At 40.7% G+C, this 27,519-nt stretch overlaps 1 protein-coding gene across 4 annotated transcripts in view; it reads left to right on the top strand.

The window, feature by feature from the left end:
* LOC122561679 (cAMP-dependent protein kinase type II-beta regulatory subunit-like) overlaps positions 1-26,218 on the top strand; it is a 122,683-nt gene extending 96,465 nt beyond the window's left edge. For 3 of the 4 annotated variants that reach the window (XM_043713670.1, XM_043713668.1, XM_043713669.1), the window contains exons 10-12: positions 2,243-2,308; positions 7,188-7,320; positions 23,341-26,218. In XM_043713670.1, the coding sequence (XP_043569605.1) occupies positions 2,243-2,308; positions 7,188-7,320; positions 23,341-23,474 (333 nt within the window). In that variant the 3' untranslated portion in view covers positions 23,475-26,218. Of the gene's footprint in view, positions 1-2,242; positions 2,309-7,187; positions 7,321-23,340 lie in introns of those variants that run through there. The other variant, XR_006315086.1, reaches the window with a different exon arrangement.
* Positions 26,219-27,519: the final 1,301 nt, after the last annotated feature.

Consider the following 27,519-nt stretch of genomic DNA (forward strand, 5'->3'; position numbering starts at 1 on the left):
AGTATTGAGTGCAGTTTGGCTGTGGTGTTGGTGTCATTGATGGTGAAAAGTCATCCTGCTATTTCATTACATTTAGTTTAAAAGGAGCTGGTCATCACCATCAGCTTCTACCAACTAGGTACTTGCTGTCCATCTCTGGTGGGTAGACATGCATCATCATAAAATGTAGTCGATATGATAGCTGTGTTTCCTTCAATTCTGTGTGGCCCAGTTATGTTATTGAAAATTCAAGTGCCTTGTCCATCTCCCTTTTTGCAGCATTTTTTAGAGCAGTTCGTGGCACTTCCTTTGTCAACCCTTAGAGATCCATTGGATGACTGCTATAAATGATTCGGATGTGATCACAAGAGGTACAGTTAGTCAGTTTGCAGATGACACCAAAATTGGAGGTATAGTGGACAGTGAAGAACAACGGGATCTTGATCAATGGGCCAGTGGGCTGAGGAGTAACAGATGGAGTTTAATTTAGATCACTGTGAAGTGCTGCATTTAGAAAGGCGAATCAGGGCAGGACTTATACACTTAATGGTAAGGTCCTGGGGAGTGTTGCTGAACCAAGAGACCTTGGAGTGCAGGTTCATAGTTCCTTGAAACCTGGTAGATAGAATAGTGAACGAGGCATTTGGTATGCTTTACTTTATTAGTCAGAGCATTGAGTATCAGAGTTGGGAGGCCATATTGCAACTGAACAGGACGTTGGTTAGGCTTTTGGAATAAGCGTGCAATTCTCGTCTCCCTCCTTTTGACAGGACATTGTAAAACTTGAAAGGGCTCAGAAAAGGTTTGGAGGGTTTGAGCGATTGGGTGAGGCTGAATAGACTGGGGTTGTTTTCCCTGGAGCATTGGAGGCTGCTGAGTGACCTTTATAGAGATTATAAAATCATGAGGGGCATAGATAGGGTAAATAGACAAGGCATTTTCCATGTGGTGGGGAGTCCAAAACTAGAGGGCATAGGTTTAGGATGAGAGGGGAAAAATTTAAGAGGGACCTAAAGGGCAACTTTTTCATGCAAAGGGTAGTGTGTATGCAATGAGCTACCAAAGGAAGTGATGGATGCTGGTTCAATTACAGTATTTAAAAGACATCTGGATGGGGATATGAATAGCGAGATATGGACAAAATGCTGTCAGATGGGACTAGATTAGGTTAGAATATCTGGTTAGCATGGACAAATTGGATCAAAGGGTCTATTGCTGTACTGTATACCTCTATGACTCTGTACGTCCTGTAAATTGCTGCTTTCGCTCATTCCCCTCCTTTTCACACATGCTTTTCTTCACCAACCTCCCTCCCACAAACAAAAAAAGTATCCTAGTTTAACATGACTGGACCATACTAAGAAATTAAAAATTGAAGCATCCATTCAAGATCTAATCACGTAGATCTACCAGAATGTTAGAACAGTGGGTAGCTGTCCTTTTCAGTAATTTTGCTGTGTTTATTATGAGCGAACTGTGATACTTCCTTACGTCCATCCAATGGAAAAAGCCAAATCTTTTTTGCATATATTGCAAACTTCATTACCTTCCACTGACGCTACTCATGTTCAAAGTTACTTGTGCCATATAATTTACCAAAATATATCTCAGGATGAGTGAGTTTCTGGAATTAAGAATCTAATGATGACAATTGCACTATTGTCATTTGTTCGAAAAAGCCATCAGTTCACTAACGAACTTTAGGAAAGGTAACTGTCATCCTTACTTGGTCTAGTTTACATATGACTCAGGACCCAGAGCGATTTGGTTGACTGTTAACAGTCTCTGAGCATTAGGAATAGGCAATAAACGTCTCGCCCAAGACGCCAACATCCTGCGAATCTTTTTTAAAATTAGCTACAAGGATAGACAGTGGGAACTGAGTTTGTTTTCCTTGAAACAAAGTAGTTTTGAGGGGAGTTCTGATTTGAGATGTGCAAGATTGGTAGATTTAGATAAGTTAGGCAAAAGCTGTTCCCAGTAGCTGATGGCACACAGACTCGGAACACTGATTTAAAGTTTTGTATCGGAAATACAGAGTGCATGTTAGACTACTTTATGCATTGGTAATAACTTGGAACATTTTGTTGTAAGTGGAGGTCATTAGGTTACAAAAGGAAATTGCATAGGCACTTGAGAAGACAATGTGCAAAACTGATTGAGCTGAATGGCCTCCTGTGCTGTAATAATTTTAATCCTCTAATTTTCAACTCTTAAACTATTGTTTCACTATTCATAAGTTTGACTTTTTCTCATCCTTCAGGGAGACAAAGCTGATTGTTTTTATATTGTAGAATCTGGAGAAGTTCGGATAACTATGAAACACAAGGTAAACACAATTCTTCAGTTTGTTTTTTAGAAAGATAAATTAAAGTACTAATTGCACAGTATATTTTTATACTCCAAATCTGCAATGTTGTTTGTTCACTTCCCCATATTCAGTTGGTACATTCTATTTGATTGTAAGTTGGTCAATGCTTGTACATGAATGTAGGTATAGTCTGGGTTTCTTCCATTTACCTCCCTTTCCTTCAGGCTGCTCTTTAACTCAGAGGAAAGCCTGCTTCATCACACAAAATTTCTTTTCACAGATTAATGATTGTACAGCATATAAACAGACCATTTGGACCAACCAGTCCCAGACTAAACTAGTCCCACCTGTCTGCTCCTGGCCCATATCCCTCCAGAGCATTTCTATTCATGTTTCTACCCAAATGTCTTTTAAATATTGTAATTGTACCTGCATGCAACACTTCCTCAAAGTTCATTGGACACGCGAATCACCCTGTGTTAAAAATGTGCCCCATATTCTTGAAATTCTTTTTCCAAGGTAAAGGACAACTATTATTAACTCTATCTATACCTCTCATTATTTTATAAACTTCTGTCAGATTGCCTGTCAACCTCCTCCACTCCAGTGAAAAAAGGTTCCAGTCTATCAAGCCTTTCTTTGTAACTCAAACCTTCCATAGCCAGCAACATCCTGGTAAATCTCCAGCTTAATAATATCCGTCCGATAACAGGGCCACCAGAACTTGGCACATCATTCCAGAAGAGGCCTCACCAATCTCATGACCCACCTCAACATGACTTCTGAAGTACTATGCTAAAAGTACTGAGCAATGAAAGCAAATATGTCAAATGCCTTTTTAACCACCCTCTCTATATTTGATGCAAATTTCAAAGAATTATATGCCTGCACCCCAAGTCCCTTTGTTCTACAACACTATCTAAATCGAGAGTGTGTTGCTGGAAAAGCACAGCAGGTCAGGCAGCATCCGACGTGCAGGAGAATCGACGTTTTGGGCCGGAGCTCTTCATCAGGAATCACTATGTAAGGCCCTAACATGAATTTTATAAGCTCTACCCTTGTTTATTATACCAAAATGCATTATCTCGAATTTTTCATCTCGGAACTCCATCTGTCATCTTTCAGCCCATTAACCTATTTGATCAAGATCCCTTTGTACTTTTAGAAAGTCTTCTTCACTCTGTACTGTACCACCATTTTTGGTGTCATCTGCAAACTTACTAACCATGTCTTCTATATTCTCATCCAAATCATTTAAATAAATGACAAAAAAAGAGGACTCAGAAGCAAACCCTGTGGAACACTGCTGGCGACAGCTCATAGTCTGAAAAGTAACCTTCCACCATTATTCTGTCTCCTGCCATTAAACCAATTATGTATCCAATTGGCAAGCTCACCCTGAATCCCAAGTGATCTCACTTTACTAATTAGTCTACCATGTGGAACTTTGTCAAAGGCTTTACTAAAATCTAAATAAACAATATCTACAGCTCTGCCATCATCAATGATTTTGGTAACTTCCTCAAAAAACTCAATCAAGTTTATGAGACACTACTTTCCTTACACAAAACCATGCTGACTGTCCCTAATCAATTTTTATCTCTCTAAACGTCCATTAAAATACCCACATTAATATTGATGTAAATTAGCAGATGATCAAGAAACATAGTGGACATAAGACTTCACTTGAGCATGCTAATTCTAAAACAGTTTCAGATTTAAAATTCACCCCAACTATGCAATATTCTGGATCTAACTATCATCACTATCCCTTATCAAATACTTTGTTTTAATGATGGAAAGTGTAGTTATTTTCAGATGCTTGGAAAACAACTGAGTGCTTCACTTTATTTGAAGTTTAGGTTCCATTTGTTTCAACAGTTTTTTTTTGACAAAATATTCATTTGAAAATTTCTGTATTGAGCATTTATTGAACAGGATTTGAAGTAGGCAGAATGGTCGTAGCACATTTGTTGTGAGAATGTTTTTCTTACCAAACATATAATCTAGGTATTCTGGAGAAGTGAATGAATGCTTTCTTTTTCCCATCTGGAAATACCTTTCTCCTAATGCCTTGCAGAAGGAATTCACACGATCATTACTATATATTGTGTAATATACCAGAATAGAAATTTGGATCTCAAATAGAGTCATAGAGATGTATAGCATGGAAACAGACCCTTCGGTCCAACCTGTCCATGCCGACCAGATATCCCAACCCAATCTAGTCCCAACTGCCAGCACCTGGCCCACATCCCTCCAAACCCTTCCTATTCAAATACCCATCCAAATGCCTCTTAAATGTTGCAATTGTACCAGCCTCTACCACTTCCGACTGGCAGCTCATTCCATACACGTACCACCCTCTGCGTGAAAAAGTTGCCCCGTAGATCTTTTTTATATCTTTCTCCTCTCACCCTAAACCTATGCCCTCTAGTTCTGGACTCCCCCACCCCAGGGAAAAGACTTTGCCTATTTACCCTATCCATGCCCCTCATAATTTTCTAAACATCTATAAGGTCACCGCACAGCCTCCAACACTCCAGGGAAAATAGCCCCAACCTGTTCACTATAGCTTAAATCCTCCAACCCTGGCAACATCCTTGTAAATCTTTTCTGAACCCTTTCAAATTTCACAACATCTTTCCAATAGGAAGGAGACCAGAATTGCACGCAATATTCCAACAATGGCCTAACCAATGTCCTGTACAGCCGCAACATGACCTCCCAATTCCTCTACTCAATAATCTGACCAATAAAGGAAAGCATACCAAACACTATCCTAGCTACCTGTGACTCCACTTTCAAGGAGCTATGAACCTGCACTCCAAGGTCTCTTTTCCTTGTGGCACTCCACTGGTCACAGGCCTCCAGTCTGAAAAACAACCCTCCACCACCACCCTCTGTCTTCTACCTTTGAGCCAATTCTGTATCCAAATGGCTGGTTCTCCCTGTATTCCATGTGATCTAACCTTGCTAATCAGTCTCCCATGGGGAACCTTGTTGAACGCCTTACTGAAGGCCATATAGATCACATCTACCGCTCTGCCCTTATCAATCTTCATTGTTACTTCCTCGAAAAACTCAATCAAGTTTGTGAGACATGATTTCCTACGCACAAAGCCGTGTTGACTATTCCTAATCAGTCCTTGCCTTTCCAAATACATGTACATCCTGTCCCTCAGGATTCCCTCCAACAACTTGTCCACCACCGACGTCAGGTCTCTAAGTTCCCTGGCTTGTCCTTACAACCCTTATTAAACAGTGGCATCACGTTAGCCAGTCTTCCCGCACCTCACCTGTTACTATCGTTGATACAAATATCCAGGCAAGAGGCCCAGCAATCACTTCTCTAGCTTCCCATAGAGTTCTGGGGTACGCCTGATCAGGTCTTGGGGAATTATCCATCTTTACCCATTTCAAGACATCCAGCACTTGCTCCTCTGTAATCTGGACATTTTGCAAGATGTCACCATCTATTTCCCTACAGTCTATATCTTTCATATCCTTTTCCACAGTAAATACTGATGCAAAATACTCATTTAATATCTTCCCCCATTTTCTGCGGCTCCACACAAAGGCCGCCGTGCTGATCTTTGAGGGGCCCTATTCTCTCCCTCGTTACCCTTTTGTCCTTTAATATATTTGTAAAAACTCTTTGGATTCTCCTTAATTCTATTTGCCAAAGCTATCTCATGTCCCCTTTTTGCCCTCCTGATTTCCCTCTTAAGTATACTCCTACCTCCTTTATACTCTTCTAAGGATTCACTCGATCTATCCTGTCTATACCTTACGTATGCTTCCTTCTTTTTCTTAACCAAACCCTCAATTTCTTTAGTCATCCAGCATTTCCTATACCTACTAGTCTTTCCTTTCACCCTAACAGGAATATACTTTCTCTGGATTCTTGTTATCTCATTTCTGAAGGCTTCCCATTTTCCAGCCGTCCCTTTACCTGCGAACATCTACCCGCAATCAGCTTTCAAAAGTTCTTGCTTTATACTGTCAAAATTGGCCTTTCTCCCATTTAGAACTTCAACTTTTAAATCTGGTCTATCCTTTTCCATCATTATTTTAAGTGTAATAGAATTATGGTCGCTGGCCCCAAAGTGCTCCCCCACTGACACCTCAGTCACCTGCCCTGCCTTATTTCCCAAGAGTAGGTCAAGCTTTACACCTTATCCAGTAGGTACATCCACGTACTGAATCAGAAAATTGTCTTGTACACACTTAACAAATTCCTCTCCATCTAAACCCTTAACACTATGGCAGTCCCATTCTATGTTTGAAAAGTTAAAATCCCCTACCATAACCACCCTATTATTCTTACAGATAGCTGAGTTCTCCTTACAAGTTTGTTTCTCAATTGTCCTTTGACTATTAGGGAGTCCATAATACAATCCCAATAAGGTGATCATCCCTTTCTTATTTCTCAGTTCCACCCAAATAACTTGGATGTAGTTCCAGGAATATCTTCCCTCAGCACAGCTGCAATGCTATCTCTTCTCAAAAATGCCAATCCCCCTCCTCTCTTGCCTCCCTTTCTATCCTTTCTGTAGCATTTTTACCCTGGAACATTAAGTTGCCAGTCCTGCCCATCCCTGAGCCATGTATCTGTAATTGCTATGATATCCCAGTCCCATGTTCCTAACCAAGCCCTGAGTTCATCTGCCTTCCCTGTTAGGCCCCTTGCATTGAAATAATTGCAGTTTAATTTATTAGTGCTACCTTGTCCCTGCCTGCCCTGACTGTTTGACTCACTTCTGTTCTCAGCTGTACCAGTCACTCAGATTTATCTCTTTCCTCACTATCTCCCTGGGTCATTTAATATTTGTTTCATCAAATTTTGTTAATTGCATTTGTAAGTAATAAAAAATAATTTTCCTTTTTAATATAGACCAAACCTCATGCAGATGATGGAGTGGAAATAGCTCGCTGTTCAAGAGGGCAATACTTTGGAGAACTCGCTTTGGTAGCAAATCAGCCACGTGCAGCATCTGCATATGCTGTAGGAAATGTGAAATGCCTCGGTAAGTCATTCACAGTTTAAGGGGCGTTTTAAAAAAAAAGGACCCTGGGGAAAATCTGGTTAATGGCTTCCTGGAAATTTGTTAAATACCTTTTTCTATTAAAATAATTTGCTATAAGCGAAATATGTTCACAGAATTTCACACTTTAGAAATGTCATGAACTAACTGTGACTTGGCTGTAATACTCTGGAGGGATAGATGAAAAAGCAAAGGCATTGTTAAATTTCTATTGGTGACCACACTTGAAGTAATATGTACAGTCTTCGTCTCCATTTTACAAAATGGATGTAGTATTGGAGAATATGGGGGAAACAAACCCCACAAAGATGATACTAGAACTGAATGACATACTTTGATGTGTGAAGTATAAACATCAAAGTGTGGGATTCATCTCTACAAAAGAGCACTCTGAAGGGAGCCACCTTCACTCAGTGTTTGATTGGAATGAGACTTGCTCACGCTAGGAGTAGTTGAGACAAACAGCATAAATGTGTTCAAGAAGCAGCTAGGTAGTAAATGGGGGGGAGGGCGGAGGGGGAGAAGGAGAAGGGAGATAGATGGGAGATGCAGATAGATTAGGTGGGAGCTTGCTAGTGTGGATCATAAATAATGGTATATACTAGCTAACTCAAATGATCTGTTTATGTTGTAATTTCTACATTAATTCATATCAATAGTTTTTTATATAAACATATAAATTAGGACTAGCAATAGGCCACTCAGCCCCTTTAGCCTGCTTCACTTTGCAGTACAATTGTAGCTGATTTGATTACTTCACATTCCCACCAACCAGGATAATCTTTAACTCCTTGTTTCTTATAAACTGTTTGACATGCACAATCTGGGGCTAGGTTGGTCTGGTCTTCAGGTGTCATGTGAACAGCAGCACGTGTTGCTTCAGTTGGCACCTTCTGGTAGGTCATCCCACTGATATCTTCTGGGCTGGAATAGATCTCCCCGGATAACATGGGTGAGGCCACCTGTGACCAGCCACATTGACTCTATTGGGTTGAGGATCCCAGATGTTATGTCTGAATCCAACCTCTGATATGCTGATGTGAGGATTACCTGATTGAAAGGTCAGTCCTGTGAGTTTTGTAATTTTTCAATGCTTTTCTACTCACTGCTTTTCTCTGTCTCTTCCTGGACATCCTCAATTTCATGGTTAAGTCTGCTATGGTACTCAGCTCCTGAAGAAGGGCCTGTGCCCGAAACGTCGAATCTCCTGTTCCCTGGATGCTGCCTGACCTGCTGTGCTGTTCCAGCAATAAAGTTTCAACTATGGTACTCAGCTATCCAATCATTGACCAAGTATGATGACCCCAAGGAAAGGATTAGATCTTGTGCAAAGATGAAAAAGTGTGGCGAACAATCTGTGAACACTGGGGTCGTATTATAAACCAGCTCCGAAATGTCCTCTGGCTACTTTGTGTTGACTCTCAGGAGGTGAGGTGTGCAAATGTCTACACAGTATGGTTTTCCCTGTTCATTGTCCTCTAGATGCGAGGGGGATGGACCAGCTCTTGGCAAAGGCACAGACTTTGCCAAGTTGCTGGAAGATCTTGCTTTCAAAGTTCTGCCCCCGATCTTGATGAATCCCATTATAGAGCACCATAATGGACAAACCAGCCATATATAAACATTGGCTATAGTGGTGAACTTGAAGTCATCTATAGGTATGAGAACATACCTGGTCCTATTACTGTTGGGCTCCATCCATAAAATTCATTGTAAAGACCTCTTGAATTTCTTGCTGACGAGGACTCCCATGCTGAGGTGAAATCACTTCTCTGCATTCGCCAAAGTTTACTTGTCAATCTAGACAGCAGTCAATAATATCAGAAATCATCTCCTACTGGTAACTTCAGGCTCTGGTCAGCATGTTTGTTTTTTTTTGTTGCTTGCTATTCCATTTGATCATGAGCAGCCAGAAACACTTGTGGCTGTGGGGAACATTGAGTTTTTAACCTCTTTCTCCTTGTTGTGAATCAGCTGCTAGAGGATTCCATCTTCATCCCGCAGCACTCTTTCTGTGCCTGTTTGGACCCCTCATCAATTGGTGATGGTTTGGTGAATGTTGGGCCTCCCAGAAATAGTGCACATTTACTGATGTCCATGTCAGTTGGCTGAAGATATCAGAGACCACCTCTTGAGATAGATGGCAAAGATGAAACTGTACCTGGCTGTACCTCTCTGGACTTGCTTTGGGCCTCTTATTAATGCATTCATGAAACTCTGCTCAATCTTAGTCCAAATACCTTGGTATCACATGACCTTAGCGTCAGTCACAGCCCCCACCAACTGAGCAAGGGTGGATTTTATCATGTGGTCAGTCTTATGACTAAGAGCATCAGCATTTGCCTTGCACAAGCCTCCTCTGGTAAACAAATAGGCCAGGGAACCTACATAGTTTCCTCCTAGTTTTATCCTGTGCCTACTCCTGCATGGTTAAGATTTTCTCAATCAGGAATAAGATGTCCAAGAGACCATACTTCTGTCCAGAAAAGTTGGCACTTGTCTGGTTTGACTTTGAAATTAGACACTGATAGGCTAAATTAGTGGCTAGTTTTTCAAGGGTGTCCGGTACATTGAGCTGAATATGTGTATATCATCAAGATATACAAGCAGGGACTGGAAACTAATGTCTCCAAAAGCCTTATTCATATGCATGAAAGATTGCAGGGTATTTCAGTGCCTGGTTCCACGGTGGATAGCTCTTGATACCCATGGGCAAATAGAGACTGCAGAAATATTATTCACGTCTGAGAGCCTATACTGCTTCCTCAATCCGAGGTAGAGGACAAGTATTCTCATGAATCATTGCCTTAAATGCCCATTAATCATTCCAGATCCTCAGTTTGTTTTTATTGTCTGACTTCCTCACAAAGACTATGGTGATGTATAAAGAACAAAGAAAATTTACAGCCAATCAGCCCTCCAAGCCTGAGCCAGTCCAAATCTATGTCTAAACCTGTCGCCCAATTCCTAAGCTTCTGTATCCCTCTGCTTCCCACCTACTTATGCATCTGTCCAGACACATCTGAAGTGAATCTACTGTGCCTGCCTCTACTACCTCTGCTGGCAACGCATTCCAGACACCCACCACCCTCTGTGTAAAGTACCTGCCGCGTGTATCCCCCTTAAATGTTTCACCTGACACCTTGAAAGCATGACATCTCGTTATTAAATTTTTCACCCTGGGAAAAAGCTTGTCTCTATCCACCCTGTCTATACCCTTCATGATTTTATAGACTTCTTTTTTCTAATGAAAACAAACCTAACCTACCTAATCTCTCTTTATAGCTAGCATCTTCCATACCAGGCAACATCCTCATAAACCTTCTCTGCACTCTGTCCAAAGTATCCACATCCTTTAGGTAATGTGGCGACCAGAACTGTACACCGTATTCTAAATGCAGCCGAACCAATGTCATGTACAATTTTAACATGACCTGCCAGCTCTTATACTCAATACCCCGTCTAATGAAGGCAAGCATACTATATGCCTTCTTGGCCGCTCTATCCATCTGTGCTGCAGCCTTCAGGGTACAATGGACCTGCACTCCCAGATCTCTCTGCTCATCAACTTTTCCCAAGGCTCTTCTATTCATTGCATAATTCACTCTAGAATTAGACTTGTCTCAATGCATCACCTCACATTTGCCTGGATTGAACTCCATCTGCCACTTCTCCGCCCAACTCTCCAGTCTATCTATATTCTCCTGTATTCTTTGGCAGTCCCTTATGCTTTCTGCTATTCCACCAACCTTCATGTCATCTGCAAACTTGCTGATCATACCAACAGTGCCCTCTTCCAGATCATTTATGTGTATTGCAAACAACAGTGGCCCCAATACTGATCCCTGTGGAACACCACTGGTCATGTTTCTCCATTTTGAGAAACTCCCTTCAACTACTACTCTCTGTCTCCTGTTATTCAACCAGTTCTTTATCCACTAAGCTAGAACACCCTGTACACCATGTGACTTCACTTTCTCTATTAGTTTACCATGGAGAACCTTATCAAACGCCTTACTAAAGTTCACATATATGACATCAACAGCCCTTTCATCATCTATCAACTTAGTCACTTCCTCAAAGAACGTTGGTAAGGCACGATCTCCCCCGCACAAAACCACGTTGCCTATCACTGATAAGCCTATTCTTTTCTAAATATAAATAGATCCTACCCGTCAGTACCTTCTCCAGCAACTTTCCCACCACTGATGTCAGGCTCACTGGTCTAGTTACCCGGAATATCCCTACTACCCTTTTTGTACAGGGGGACAAGATGAGCAACCCTCCAGTCCTCCGGCACCTCAGCTGTTTTTAAGGATGCCACAAAGATATCTGTCGGGCCCCAGCTATTTCCTCTCTCGCCTCCCTCAGCAACCTGGGATAGATCCTATCCGGTCCTGGGGATTTATCCACCTTAATAACCTCCAGCCTACCCAACTCATCTTCCCTACTTATGTCAATGTGATCCAGATTAATCAAACTTCTATCTCTAATCTCAACATTCATCATGTCCCTCTCCTCAGTGAATATTGATGCAAAGTAATCATTCAGAATCTCACGCATTCTCTCATATTTGACACACAGCCTTCCTTCATTATCTTTTAGTGGACCAATCCTTTCTCTAGATACCCGCTTAATTGTTGTATAAGAATAAAAGGCTTTGGGATTCTCCTTAATTCTGCTTGTTAAAGCTATTTCATGACCCCTTTTAGCCCGCTTGATTCCTCATTTAAGACTGATCCTACTCTTCCAATATTCCTCCAGGGCCTGTTCTGTTCTTAGCTGACTGGACCTTATGTTTGCTTCTCTTTTCCTCTTGGTTAGTCGTACGATTTCTCCTGTCATCCACGGTTCACGAATCATGCCTTTCTTTTCCTTTGCCTTCAACGGGACATGCCTCTCCTGCACTATCTTTAACCTATCTTTGAAAGCCTCCTACATGTCAAATGTGGACTTCCCTTCAAATAACTGTGCCCAATGCACTTTTCCCAGCTCCTGCCCAATTTTGATATAATTGGCCTTGGCCCAGTTTAGTACTCTTCCCTTAGGACTATTCTCATTTTTGTCTACGGAGTTGTGGTCACTGTTCCCAAAGAAATCCCCCACCACAACTTCTACCACCTGGCCTGGCTCATTCCGTAACACCAGGCCTCTTCCATCGTCGGACTATTGACATACTGCTCTAGAAAACTCTCCTAGATGCTTCTTACAAATTCTACATCCAGATCTCTGACACGAAGTGCATCCCAGTAAATGTTGGGAAAATTAAAATCTCTCATCACCACTACCCTATTGCCTCTACATCTTTCCATTAACTGTTTACTTATTTGTTCTTCTACCTCTCGCTCACAGTTGGGAGACCTGCATTACAGCCCCAACAATGTAACTGCACCCTTCTTATTTTTCAGCTCTACCCATAATGCCTCACTACTCAAGCCCTCTATAGTGTCTTCCTTTAGTACAGCCGTGATATCATTCCTGACCAACAATGCAACTCCACCCCCCCCCCCCCCTTTTACTTCCCTCCCTGTCCTGTCTGAAGCGTCTATATCCTGGAACATTTAATTGCCAATCATGCCCTTCCTTCAACCAAGTCTCTGTGAATGCAATAACGTCATACTCCCAGGCACCAATCCAAACCCTAAGTTCATCTGCCTTACCCACTATACTCCTTGCATTAAAGTAGATGCACTTCAGGCCACCAGTTCTTTTGCGTTCATCTGCTCTCTGCCTATTCTTCCCCTTATTAGTGCTATCTTCATGGTTCTTACAATCTCCAGTTTCCACCTCACCGCCTACTTGGTTTCTCTTCTGGTTCCCAGCCCCCTGCCACATTAGTTTAAAACCTCCCCAACAGCATTAGCAAAAACTCCCCCAAGGACATTAGTTCCAGTTTGGTTCAGAAGTTGACCGTCCATTTTGTAATAGTCCCACCTTCCCCAGAACCGGTTCCAATGTCCAACAAATCTGAACCCCTCCCTCCTACAATATCCCTCAAGACACGTGTTCATCCTGCCTATTTTTTAATTTCTATGCTGGCTAGCACATGGCACTGGTAGTAATGCCGAGATCACTACCTTTGAGGTCCCCCTTTTTAACTTCCCTCCTAGCTCCCCGAATTCTGCTTTCAGGACCTCATCTCGTTTTTACTTATATCGTTGGTGCCTATATGCACCAAGACAACTGGCTGTGCACCCTCCCCTTTTAGAATGTTCTGCAGCCGCTCAGTGAAATCCCTGATCTGAGCACCTGGGAGGCAACATACCATCCTGGAGTCCTGTTTTCGGCCACTGAACCGCCTATCTACTCCCTTACAATAGAATCCCCTACGACTATGGCCCTACGAGTCTTTTGCCCGCTCTTCTGAACAGCAGTGCCTGCCACGGTGCCATGATCTTGGCAATTGCTGCCCTCCCCTGGTGAGCCATCTCCCCCAACAGTCTCCAAATCAGTATACCTGTTTTGGAGGGAGATGACCGCAGGGGACACCTGCACTGCCTTCCTACTCTTTTTCTGTCTTTTGGTCACCCATTCACTGTCTCCCTTAGCAATTCTAATCTGCAATGTGACCAGTTCACGAAATGTGCTATCCACGACCTCTTCAGCATCGCAGATGCTCCACAATGAGTCCATCTGCAGCTCCAGAGCTGTATGTAGTCAAACAAGAGCTGCAGCTGGACACACTTCTTGCACGTGTAAGAGTCAGGAATGCAAGCCACGTCTTTGAGCTCCCACATCAAGCAAGAGGCGCATGCCACGGGTCTGAGATCCCCTGCCATTGTAAGCTTAGCTTTATATCAACGAACTAAAACCAAACAATGCACTTCACTATATGAAAAAGAAAGAAAAATTAAAAATAAAAACCTTACTGAGTCTTTTCCTTCCAGTTAGAGGAGGAGGGGTGGGAGGGAGATACTACACGTGTTGTATCTCTGGTTTAGCCGCTGCCCAAATATATACTAAGTCCTTACCTTCCCGGCACACTCCTGGTCTCCACGTCACCTCCGCTGTGTCTCCTGCTGCTCCCAGACAGGAAAAAGGCTGCGGGCTTTGAAGGTAAGTATTTGAGCAGTTTCCTTACCTTCCCGGCATCCTCCTGGTCTCCATGTCACCTCGGCTGTGTCTCCGGCTGTGCCCAGACAGGAAATAAATGTGTACAGACTTGATAACTCTTGGATGACACCTCGCTTCTGGACTTTCTCCCAGTGATGCCCTGGGATATAGGGATAAGGAAATTTTACTGGATGGTCATCATTACTGACAACCCTGTGACTTAACAAATAATAATACCCAATGTTCTCAACTACCCCATACTCGGAGAGTATAAGCACGTTGCTTCCTCTGGATCTCTTCCAACTCACCATTGTTTGTTTTGTAATGAGGTTAAAGATCACTCTGTCAGACTGCCCCTTGTCCATGATAGTGGTAGTTTTAAGGACACCAGTGAATGTTCTTCATTGAAGTTGTCACTGAAGTTGGCAGTCTGCGTGGATACCTAACTTTTATTTTACCTTCCAAAGTCATGAGGTTAAATCTAGTGAGAGCTCTGCTCCACATGATGCACTAGCAAGGCCTGATGTTTGAAGTAGCTATCATGAGCCTTCACTGCTAGTCAAGTCGTTCTTGGGTCCCAGACAAGCAGGAAAGTCTTAAGTGCACAAAGACTCCTAAGTCCCATCTGCGAAATTTAATGGACTGTTCACTGTAGTCACTGGACATGCTTTTTAGGACACCTGAATATCACTTAATAAGTTTGACCCAACACTACTGGTACCCTCAACTTCCTTATTTACACCAGAGTATCGATCAGGCCATGAACTATCAGAAACCCCAGGCTATAAAAAGTGATTAGATGATGGTGACAGGTAGCTTACTGTAGCCACGATGAAGGGATGTTGGACCACAATATCATTGAAACCTGGGTGAGAGAAGAGATGTAAATCAGTTAAGTTTATCTATTTTAATTTGAATGCTCCATGAATTTAAACATAGTTTTGTCCTTTTATTATTATTTTTGTAAATTCCAATCTTAACTGTGGATTTATATTTGGACTTGTACTCCACTCTATCACATTGTTTTTGTATTTTTCCCACATTACTGTTTTTCTCTCTGCATTGATTTGCCACATCTTAAATTTGATCCCTTCCTAGCTATTTAGTTTATAACCGACTCCATTTTCCTAGTAGGGAGTTCATTCTCATACTGGTCACAGCAGGTTCAAATCCAGACCATCCTGAAATTATGGCCCTTTTTAAGGTTCTGGGTTGGATTTTCCTAAAAATGGGCTAAGTCTCAATTTTGTAGAGTTTCCTCGAGGGTTTTTTTTGGGCTAAAGTGAATTTAGTTCTTCACTGTTCATCTCTTAATGTATGTGCCACACCTTTATGGCACTATGCCATGCTGTGCTCACAAGCAGCAGAGGTAGCGCCTGCTATTGTGACATTTCAGGATTTCTGCTACCAGTGTCATACTTAAAGCCCAGCTGGTGCTAACTCAACCACTGCCAGCTCTGAAGAGCCTATCAGAGTACTTGCAGTTGGAAGGGAGCGAGGGCGTAAACAATTTTGAGTGCATGTCGATGGCATGTGTGACATCATTGGAAATGAAAGCTTACAATCATAAATGTATTGCTATTTTACATAGTCACCTGCCAGATCAACCATCACTGTAACTGCAGCAGTAAGAATTAAGCCACACAGATTATCCATCCTTAGCATCATACCATGACAGAAAGCTGTGTAAGGGAATGTTACTCTTGTCCAACATTGCATAATATCTTGCTCTTCCTCACATGCTGAAAAGCCTTCAAATAGTTGAAAATGTTAACTTTTACCAATAGGAAAAGTGAATAAAAACAAACACAAAAAAGTGCATTTACCTCTGGAAGTAAACAAATGCTGTTTTCCCGTCGATGATCAGTTCATCCAACTCAATTTCTTAGAAGTGGGTGTAATTGAAGACCCATTTCACTTGTTGTCCCTGATGCAACAATGCTCTATTATGTTGAAGATGATATTGTTTCTGTTTAATGTCGTTACCTTCCTCCTCGGAAGAGTGCTGCCACACTCTGAGCTCTTTAGCATCCATCACCTCCCGTTCAGTTGCTCCAGTTGTGTAGAGCACAGCTTGCTGCCATGGAACCCAATGCCACCACCCCCCCAAAAAGAGCTATTGTCTGCTCCAGGAATGGGCTGCTTTGGATCTGCACCACTTCAGTCAGGGGGTTAAGTAATGGAGTCATTAGTCAGGGTTACAGAGGATTGTCCTGACTTTAATAACCATCCTTCTAAGGCATCATGCTTTTGAAAAATAAACAGGACTATGAGAGAATTAGAATCCCTACTATGTGGAAACAGGCCCTTCAGCCCAACAAGTCCACTCTGAGGTAGAGAGGATGCATGTGTTATAACAGCCTTCACACTATCAGACGTAGACATTGTAAGATGTGGTACTGACGATCACAATGACTTGTATGTAAATTACAGAAACCCTTTTCTGTTGATGAAGTCAGCACATTATGGTATGGTGCTCCTGGTAAATGTGCATGCAGTCTAAAATGTCTTGCATGTGGGGGTAGCTGCCTGTGTTCGAAACGTCTACTGCCTAAGCTGCAGCACTGACCTCATCAAGGGGAAAGTAAATGAACTGATGTGATCTCTCAAAAAAATTGCACTGGTAACTTGCTACATTCTTGTTGAGGAATGAGATCCCAGAAAGACCCCCTGCTGCATAAAAACTTAGCCTATCATAAACTTGACAGTCATTGGGAGAGGATAGTCTACCCATCCCGTAAGGTCACAGATTTTAGATTTTATTGTCATGTATACTCAAGTATAGGAGTTCAATGAAAAGTGTATCATGTCACCACACATGGTGGCCCATCATACTTCAGTCCAAAGGTATGAAGTAGTAAGAGAAACGAGAGTTAAAACATTAAGCATTACTTCATAGAATTGTCGAAAAATAAATAAATAGGTAATTGTTTATATTGAAGTCTTTCATAGTTAAACCTAGGAAAATAAAGGAATAAGTTAAAAGTTTAACAGTCTTTGAGTCCTCTGCTTATCTCGCTGTGCTGTCTGTTCTCAATGCTGCATCTCAGCATGCTGCATCCAATTCCCATCATCAACTTCTGAAATTTTCCTACCACAGTGGTGACCTGTGATAACTTGCCTTGACTTTCAGTGAACAGCTCCCCCAGGACTGTGGCTCACTCCACTGAGCTACTTGGAAGGACAGCCCCAGGTGATGAGTGATCAGGCCTATGATTGATGTCAGTCCAGCTCCCTGATGGACTTGCTGCAAATCCTCAACTGGTTGCACGGGCTCTGCAAAACTAACTATGGCCCACTTCCCAGACCATCATGATATGGAACACCTGACCCTGACCTTCCCATGCAACTGATGGACTGTGCCCAAGTGCCCTGGGCTGAAGAAAATGCTGTCCTACAGTTGTCCCTTGACCTGACTGAGGGTAACTCAAGAGTTTAAGACAATTGTGTATTTGTCATGTAAATTGCTGGCACATGCTGTAGGGGTATGACTTTGATGTATCATGTTGTACATCATGATGTCCAATCCTTCGACTGATCACTGCTGAAAAGCATCATAGTCCCTGACTTTGTATATGTGTGTGTGCTATAGGGCAGGTTACGACATAAGTACTGTGGGGATTTAAGTTCTGAATGAAGTGGTAAAGTGCAAAATGTTCAAGGCAAGGCACAGATTCTGTGAATAGCCAAGTCAGTACAAAGTGAGAGAGCACTAAGCAAGCAAGTGAAAAGCACGGAGGTGCACCTTGCTCCGCTGCATGAAATGGGCTGCATACTCTGTGCACAGTGGTCTGGTGTTAACTTTGCTAAGAAAGATATTGATGTGCTCCAAAGTATTGAAGTGGACAACTGTACTCTGTGAATTGGAGATGTGCCATGATGTGTGTCTGATGCCAACCACTGTGAACAGCAGGATTCGGACAGATACAGCCCGTGGAGTATGCCCTGAGATGCTGGCCAAGGTGAAGGCCCAGAAGCAGCAGGTACCCATTCTGGCTTTTATGTTGGAAACTGCCAACTTGCTTCACTCTGCCACATGGGAGAAGAGTAAATTGTGTATAAATGAGGCAAGATTAGGGTAATAATGAGATGTTAATGCATGCAGATAGGCCTCTTGCCCCTCATTAGTGAGATTCTCCCCTTGCTATTCCAACCTTGCATAGAAAATAGGACTTTTTTTCCTCAACTGACTGCTCACCTCATTCAGGGCCTGGAAAAACTCTGTCCCTGCCTCTTAATTTGAAGCCCAGCTCGACTTATTGGCTGTGAAGAACCTCTGTCCTTGTCCTGCCAATGTCATTGGTACCTGCATGCACCATGGTGACTGCATCCTCCTTCCCACTGTCAGTTGCCCTGCAGGCCAGATATCCCAGTGTCCCTTTAAGATTTGTAAGCAGGCCTCCAAGATCTGTGCACAGCAGTGATTTCTGGAACCAAACACAACTTTTTTTTTAAGCATGGATTCTGATCATTTTAAGAAGTTTACTTACTCTCTTATTTTAAAGTGTACTGCAGTATCCCTTCCAAACGAAAATATATTTATCCTGCCAGGGTCAATTCTATTTTAAATACGTAAGGAAGTAGTGATGAAAACTGCAATATCTGCAGGTCTTGGCACCTTGCATTGGAAATTGGATCCCAGATGCATCCTGTTGATTTAAGAACCAACATCTTTTACAATGTACAACTACAGTATACCCACTGGAAGTATATTTGACCTTCAAAAATTAATATTAACTCGCTAACTCAATTTTTCGGTATACTGGAGCCAATTGCAGTGCATGGAGTAGTGTGAGATTAGCTAGATTTGTATGCATTTATTTAGTATAAATTAGTTTTCAGAGTGATACAGATTAACAACACATCAAAATCAATATCTTAAACAGACCTGTTAGAGTTATAGCTGAAAATGTGTTGCTGGAAAAGCGCAGCAGGTCAGGCAGCATCCAGGGAGCAGGAGAATCGACGTTTCGGGCATAAGCCCTTCTTCCTGAAGAAGGGCTTATGCCTGAAACGTCGATTCTCCTGTTCCCTGGATGCTGCCTGACCTGCTGCGCTTTTCCAGCAACACATTTTCAGCTCTGATCTCCAGCATCTGCAGACCTCACTTTCTCCTGTTAGAGTTATACTCAAACATCAATCCATCGTAAGATGTAATATATAAAATATTTTTTGTCAAAACCTTAAAACATTTGCCCTAGCCAAAATGAACTTTTACTGACTTTTTTTTAACAATGTACGTTAAGAAGTGGTTTGAAACAACAAGCACTAACAGCTGATTATTGGGACCTGATTGGCGAGCTCTGATTTGGGGTTTGTAATTTATTCTACTCATGCTGATCATTAATTTCATTGCTCACATTTCCATGGACGTTCTCATAAGTAGATGTACAGAATGTCTTTCTGATTACTAATCTATATTGAAGATTACAATGCAACAGACAATTATTTTAATAACATTCGTGCAAAACACCATGAAGTAACTCTATTGAGGCCAGTATCCAGTCACCAAATCACCCTTTATTTTACACGTGGAGAGTCCTTGACACTGATCCAGATTCCTCAGAGCCAAAATTTTGAGATTTCTGTTTTTATTTACTTGTGCGATGTGAGCATCACTTTTATTGTCTCTCCCTCGTTGCCTTTGAGAAGGTGGCGGTAAGCTACCTTCTTGAACCGCTATAGTTCATGTGCTGTCAGTTGACCCACAATGCCCTTAGGGAGGGAATTCCAGGATTTTGACCCAGCAACAGTGAAGAAAGAAAGACCTTTTTTTTAGGTCAGGATGGTGAGTGGCTTGGAGGGAAACTTCTAGATGGTGGTGTTCCCATGTATTTTCTGCCCTTTTCCTTCTAGATGGAAGTTGTTGTGGACTTGAAAGGTCCTGTCTAAGAATATTTAGCATGTTTCTGCATTGCAAATTGGAAACAGTACACATTGCTTCTCGTGAACGTCAGTAGTGGAGGAATGGATGTTTGTGGATGTGGTGCCAAACAAATGGCTAGTTTTGTCATCGATCGTGTCAAGCTTCATGAGTGTTGTTAGATCTGCACCCATCCAGGCAAGTGGCAAATATTCCATCACGTTCCTGGTTTGTGCATTGTAGATGGTGGAAGGTTTTGGAGAGTCAGGAGGTGAATTAAATGCTGCAGTATTCCTAGCCTTTGACCTGCTCTTGTAGTCACTCTATTTATATGGCAAATCCAGTTAGGTTTCTGATCACCTTCTGGTCACTGCTGAGATCCTGGAACTAGGGGTATTAGTCATTGGGTTAAGGATCAGCCATTTTGGCCTAATAAGAAATTTTGACTAAGATTAACAAATCTTTGAAATGGTGCTCTATCATTGAGTATGGTGATGATGGAAGTTGATATATTTTTGAACACCAAATAAGTCAAGGAATGTGGGATTTAGGAACGCAAGTCAAATAGAAGAGCAGATATGATCTTAAGTGAATGGCAGAGCATGCTCTCAAGGGATTAGGCGATCCATTCCTTTTTTCTTCTGTCATTTTAGAGAAGGGCAATGATCAGCAACCTTAAACAAAAGCAGTTAATACAATCACAACCTTATTTATTTCGAAATGGCTGTAACATGTATGAAAGCAAGTAATTGGACTCTTGGTGTAGCATTTGAACATGAATATTTTGGGGAAGTTGGTTTTAAACTGTTTTTTAATCAGTTTTTATGGTATTTGCAGCAGAGTAATTTGGACCACAGGGCCACATTGGTATATATGGTCCACAGAAAATTATTTGGTATGGTTAATTTGCAGGGAATAATTTAAACAATCATTTCCAAAATTGCAAATGGAAAACAATGTTAATTCAATGAAAAACTATTTTAAAAGTAATTTGGTGTGTAATGTGTCTCTCATAATCTTTTTAGTCATAATTCCTAATCAAATTGTGAAAGCCTCCAATTGAGAGGAAATGATTGTGCCGTCCTCCAGTAAGTACTGGACACAGATTGAACATCCCTATTGCTGAGGCTGTTCTGACTGAAGCTGGAGGAGTGTACTGTTTCTCTCATCCCACCACTCTAGGTGTCCCAACATAAAATCAAGATAATTGTTCCAGTTAATTAGATAACCAATTGAACAAGTTATTTATATGAGGTTTTAAACAACTGGATCTGTCAACCAGGTTTCTTAAGAAATACAACTGTTGTATTATCAAAATAAAATTTATTAAATGAAGATGCAATAATTGGTAAGTTGGTAGTGTAGAAGTATAAATACTTATCTCTCTAAATAGTTCCAAAATGCATTCCCTCTTTTGGAAATGAGGGACAAATCAAATTTCTCTGCAGAGATTGGCTTTCTGAAAAAACAAATACTTTGGCCATGAGTTATTCTTGAAGGCAAAAGAATAAAGCGTAGAATGTTTCTGTTAGTCTGATATTGTGTCATTAGTGACACAGTTGTCTCTAAAATCTTGCAGACTGAGCATGCTTGGGAATACAATTTTTGAGATGTTTTTTCAATTGCTCTTTTAAATGAACAATGAGATTTTTGTCCTGAAGCCAACAAGAAGGACCTCTTTTAAGAAATGGGAGAAATCAGCTGGGCAGTTTATTCCAAGCAGGTTCCTCCAGCTCACCATGTCGTCAGTGGACTTTCCTCCAACTGAACCAGATTTCTTTTTTAGAAAAGAACCATATTGAGCCAAGCCACTGCTCAAATACAGCTCAATGACAAGTCAACAACAAAACAAGTAGTTATTGCCCATCATGTGGTTTACAGGATGGCTTGTTCTTAAAAAAAATTACAGTTTCCACAGTGACTTTTCAAAACTCCAGAAAACTTGGAATAAATCAGTTTTCCACATTCCTTCAAAACATAAGTTCTCCACGCAATATTAAATATAAAGCATTTTCCTAACAGGTTGCAAGCGCTGATCATGTTGAAAAATACATGCATATGTGGGCTGCCAAAACTGAGTTGTCAGGGTTGAAATGGGACATGACTATTAAGCAGAATATTAGACAGTAACTACCACCTATGCACAGTGCATTGAGGAGGAGTAAACCATAAATCCACTCCTTACTTTTCTATCAATGCAGGTTTTGTAACCATCTCATTTGAGTGTAATACTCTGGCTGGGGAATGGAAGCAAAGAGAAGAGTTTCTTTAGTTTATGGCTATCTAAAAATAAAACCATGTTTTAAAAAGTAATGAGAGAATATTTTTGTTTTCTTCTCACTTTTATTCATTTCAGGAAATATTTCTTCTTTAGTGGTTCTCTTTATTTAAGACTGTGATCACAACATGGAAAGTCTTAGGAGATTTACTACCTTTAATAAGGTAGTAAGGTAGTAATTGTTTAACTTGAGAGTGTAGTAATAGTTATTTTAGAAGGTATGGTTTTAACATTCTCTGAAATGCTAAAGAACGCAATGTAGCGTTCAGTTTATGGCAATTGTATAGAAGCCAAAATGAATGAGCGCTGCAATTTGTTTTTGCTCACAACAGTACTTCTGAGGGCTCTTACGGCACCATGATAGTGTCCTTGCTTCTGGGTCAGAAGGTCTGGCTTCAAATCCCACATGCTCAAACAAGTTGATTCAAAAAAACTTATAACAGTACTTCTAAGAAAACAGTTACTTACCTACAATGGCAGGATATTTACTTCTCCCAAAAGACTGTCTGTCTTTTGGTAGCAGCACAGAACGCAGAACATTGAGAAATCATTAAGGGAGTGAGGAGCAGGAGCCTTTTTCAGGCTATTGCTCTTTTGCTTATTCTTAGCTATGCTGTCTGAGGTGGTTGCCAATGGTTGCCATAGTAGGCCAATGAAGCGTGGGCCCCTGGAAGGTCAGGGCTCTGTAGAGCCCAATTTGAGAACACTTGTCTTATGAGGGCAGACAAGATGTGAAATGTCAGTAGGTAAGCCTTTTCAATTTAGAATAACTTCCATTATTGTGTTTGGCCATTTATTCTTTCTACAGTTATGGATGTACAAGCTTTTGAGCGACTGCTTGGTCCTTGTATGGATATTATGAAGAGAAACATTGCAAATTATGAGGAGCAACTAGTGGAACTGTTTGGGACGAATATGGATCTCACTGATCCTGGTGTATGAACAAGAAAATTGAAGGACACCATCATGATGCATCACTGTGGAAAACGTGGATTCCCACTGAAAAGTGCATTGAATTGTATAGAAGGGATGCATTTTTTTGTAGCTATTCTGTTTACTTATTTTTTTAACCAAAAACAGAATTATTACCACTGCAGTCTAGTGATAGTCTAAAATGTAGCTTTTACTTACCAATTTTCTGAAATATGCAGATTAATAAATAATATTTGACTAAAAATTTTAAATTTAATCAATATCTGAAATTGTTAAATAATAGCTCAATAAAGGATCTGCTGTGACCAAGAAAGGATAGGAATATTTGACTTTGATCCTGCATAGAGTGCATTTTAATTTAAATATTTAAGTTACTTAATAAACTTTATTTGACAGCTCGAAACCTAGTTACATTGAGAAATCCCATTAATTATACAGGAAATGCATAGCAGATTTAAGTGAGTTTCACAGACGGATAATGAATTCTGCATTTTCTTTCATCCTGTAAGTTTAAATTCCATGCCAAAGGATTTGACTATTTTGTGAACAAGATTTATTTTTTTTTATTTGAATTCTGTCATGGACCATAATAGAATGAAAATTCAAAAATGGAAACTATTGAAACATGTTTCACCAAAGAAATGTGTGTATAATAAGGTATAATTATAAAAGTATTTATTTTGAAAAATAATTTTATAGAGAAATCTGTTAACTAATTTGTTTTCTCCCCTGTTGTGTGAAGTCTCTCATTCAGTTCTTGTTGAAATAGTAGCTAAATAGAACCATGTAATGTGATTTAAATCTGACTTGCGTGTTAAAGCTGCATTGAGGTTGGAGGGATTAATTCAATAATTTAATCCTTTCTGCTGTCATACATGCAAATAATTACCATTACAGTTGATCCAGTGACTGGATTCAGAACTGTTACCCTGTTTGATCTTTGGCTTTGAGTTTAATGCCAGCATTTGCTAATGTAGAGGGAAAGGATTTTATTGATTCTGAAATCTTTCACCATCATACTATGCACCTTTTCATTTTAATCCAAAATAGAAACCAACATTTATATAACTCATCACAATACAAGTAATGTTTTAAAGTGGATGTCTCAAGAACATCTATGTGGCTCTTGCCTTTTATCACTGGATATATTAACTGCTATCTAGCCACATACCGAGAATGTTTTGTTAAATGTAGCACTGACCACAAAATCTCACATTTTAAATGGAGATATTTACTAAAGACTATTTACTGGGGCTAGTTATTTGATTAAGCTACATGTAACAGTGTTGTACTGTGCTGGATTATAGTCTGATTATTAAAAATCCTTTTGCAATCTAGCAATGTTGAGTACAGCTAGGCATTTTTAGAAGATACTTACGCATCTAATAAAATATGGTCTTATTTAAGAAATACTTGCAAATTTCTGCTGCATGGTAGTGGATCAAAATTAAAGTATTCATTGTCGGCTTTAACATTCTAAAGCTATTATAACCCTCTTTTTGATTCTTAAGTTTTAAATTGGTTTCATTGTCCATACTGTCTCTTATGAATGATACGGACTTCAGTGAGATAATTGTGTCGCTGCAAAAACAAACAGTTCCCCATTGAGAGTTATTACAAAAGAAGTGAATCTCTGTGAACTTTAAAATCCTGTTGTGTTCATATGCAGCTTTAGTTCAGGATTGCCAATTTATGCAGATCCAACCTCATTGGTCACCTGTTCAGGGATTGAGACCCAAAATTTGCTTGGTGAGGGTATCTGATCTGATGGCAGGGGGTAATAGTTTTGGGCCCAGGGGTGTATGCCAGATCCTGTGGTGAGATGCTTCCATGGGATGGGGGAGGCAGAGGCATCAAGGTCTTGGGAAGAGGTGTAGGTGAAATTGTGTGTAGTAATTTGGAGGGGTCAGTGAACAATTATTCAAGAGTCAGATTAGATTTTTTTAATAGTTTAACTTCTGGCCTGAGTGACAAATTGCTTACTTCTGAATTCTCTGATCTTAAATGGATACTTTTGAAAGATTCAAGGTGTAGGGGAATTGCTCCTTGGAATCAGTTTTTTTTTTGGGCTAATCTCTTACAATGTGCTATGTTGGAGATTTTGCAGAATTCCCCTGTACAACTTCAATCCACATTGCAGAAACAATTATCTGGCTCTTAGAAAATCAGGACCCAGAATATTTTTTCTTTTATTCATTCATGGGGTGTGGACATCGCTGGCGACACCAGCATTTATTTCGTATCCCTTTATTGCCCAGAGGGTAGACAAGAATCCAACAATGTTGCTGTGGGTCTTTAGTTATACGGAGGTAGAACTAGGTAAGAATGGCAGATTTCGATAATCAACAGTGATTACCTGATAGCCTTCACGACAGCTTCTTATTACAGATTTTTTTTTAATTCAAGTTTCAGAACATGAGCTTGGGTCTATCAAAATTCAGTAGTTATGCCACTGCCTCCCCATTTGTGGGATGCTGTTGAAGACAAAATGACTGTTACTTGGCTGCAAATTGTGATAAATATAAGTGTTTACAAGTATTTTTGAGTTTGAGACTCTGTATACACACAATCAATTGTTCCTGCAGGCATTGCAGGCTCAAGTATCTTGAATGTTCGTGCTCATTAGCTACAAACTAGAATTTGGAATGTTTCAACTCCACAATCTCTAGCATATTAAGTTAACCTTTGAAAACAGTGTTAACCATTTATTCTTTGCCCTCCCACCAAATCTTGAATAAAGTAGTACATTTGATATGACGTTTAAAAAGTGTTACAAACCTATCTATTCATTAAGGTCATAAACTGGTCTGAAATCTCGGACTCACAATGTGCAGTGCTATGGAATATCTGTTAAGAATGTAATAGGAATATTTCATAAACAATACATGAGCATGCTTCTTGACAAGCTCAAAATTCCTGAGAGTCAAAACAGAACTCAAAGTCTTGACAAAATGCAAAAAGGAAACCAATTGAATTATCTGTATGGATAATTTCATAATCATAAACCAGGTGATGAGTCGCTTAAATGTCACTAATGCATCTGACTTTACTACCACTGCTGGTAATGCATTCCATGCACCCACCATTCTGTGTGAAGAACTTGCCTCTGCAGGTCTGTGTGGACTTGTTGGGTCGAAGGGTCTGTTTCCACACTAAGTAATCTAATCTAAACCTTCCTCCAATCGCCTTAAATTTTTGCCCCCTTGTGACAGCTATTTCTGCCCTGGGAAAAGGTCTCTGACTATTCACTCTATCTAGGCCTCTTATCATCTTGCCCACCACAGACGTAAGATTGACTGGTCTGTAATTCCCAGGGTTATCCCTATTCCCTTTCTTGAACAAGGGAATAACATTTGCCACCCTCCAATCATCTGGCAGTACTCCAGTGGACAGTGAGGATGCAAAGATCATCACGAAAGATGCAGCAACCTCTTCCCTCGCTTCCTGCAGTAACCTCGGGTATATCCAGTCTGACCCAGGGGTTTTATTTATCCTTATGTTTTACAAACTTTTCAGCGCATCCTCCTTCTTAACATCAACCTGTTCGAGCATATCAGCCTGTTTCATGCTGTCCTCACTAATGACAAGGTAATGAGTACTGAGTATTCATTAAGGACCTCACCTACCTCCTCCGACTCTGGTGCAAATTCCTTCTATTCTCCCTGATCAGCCCTATCCTCACTTTGCCCATCTCCTTGTTCCTCTCACAAGTGTAGAATGCCTTGGAGATTTTACTTAATCCTACCCATTAAAGCTTTTTCATGCCCCCTTCTAGCTCTCCAAAGTTCATTCTTCAGTTCCTTCATTCTACCATCTTTCCTTACCTCTGGGTCAAACCTATCCAGCACTATCAGCAACCTCCACATTTTTGTCATGCATTTTCTGAGAATATCTGTTCCCAATTTAGGTGCCCTAGTTTCTACCTAATAGCATTGCAATTCCCCCTCCCCCAATTAAATACTTTCTCATATCATCTGCTCCTATCACATGTTACCCTGTATAAACATGGGAAAACCTCAAAGAGAATGATAGGAAGGTTTTTGGTCACAATCTC

Source organism: Chiloscyllium plagiosum, chromosome 23, assembly GCF_004010195.1.
Source record: "Chiloscyllium plagiosum isolate BGI_BamShark_2017 chromosome 23, ASM401019v2, whole genome shotgun sequence".
Classification (NCBI taxonomy): Eukaryota; Metazoa; Chordata; class Chondrichthyes; order Orectolobiformes; family Hemiscylliidae; genus Chiloscyllium; species Chiloscyllium plagiosum.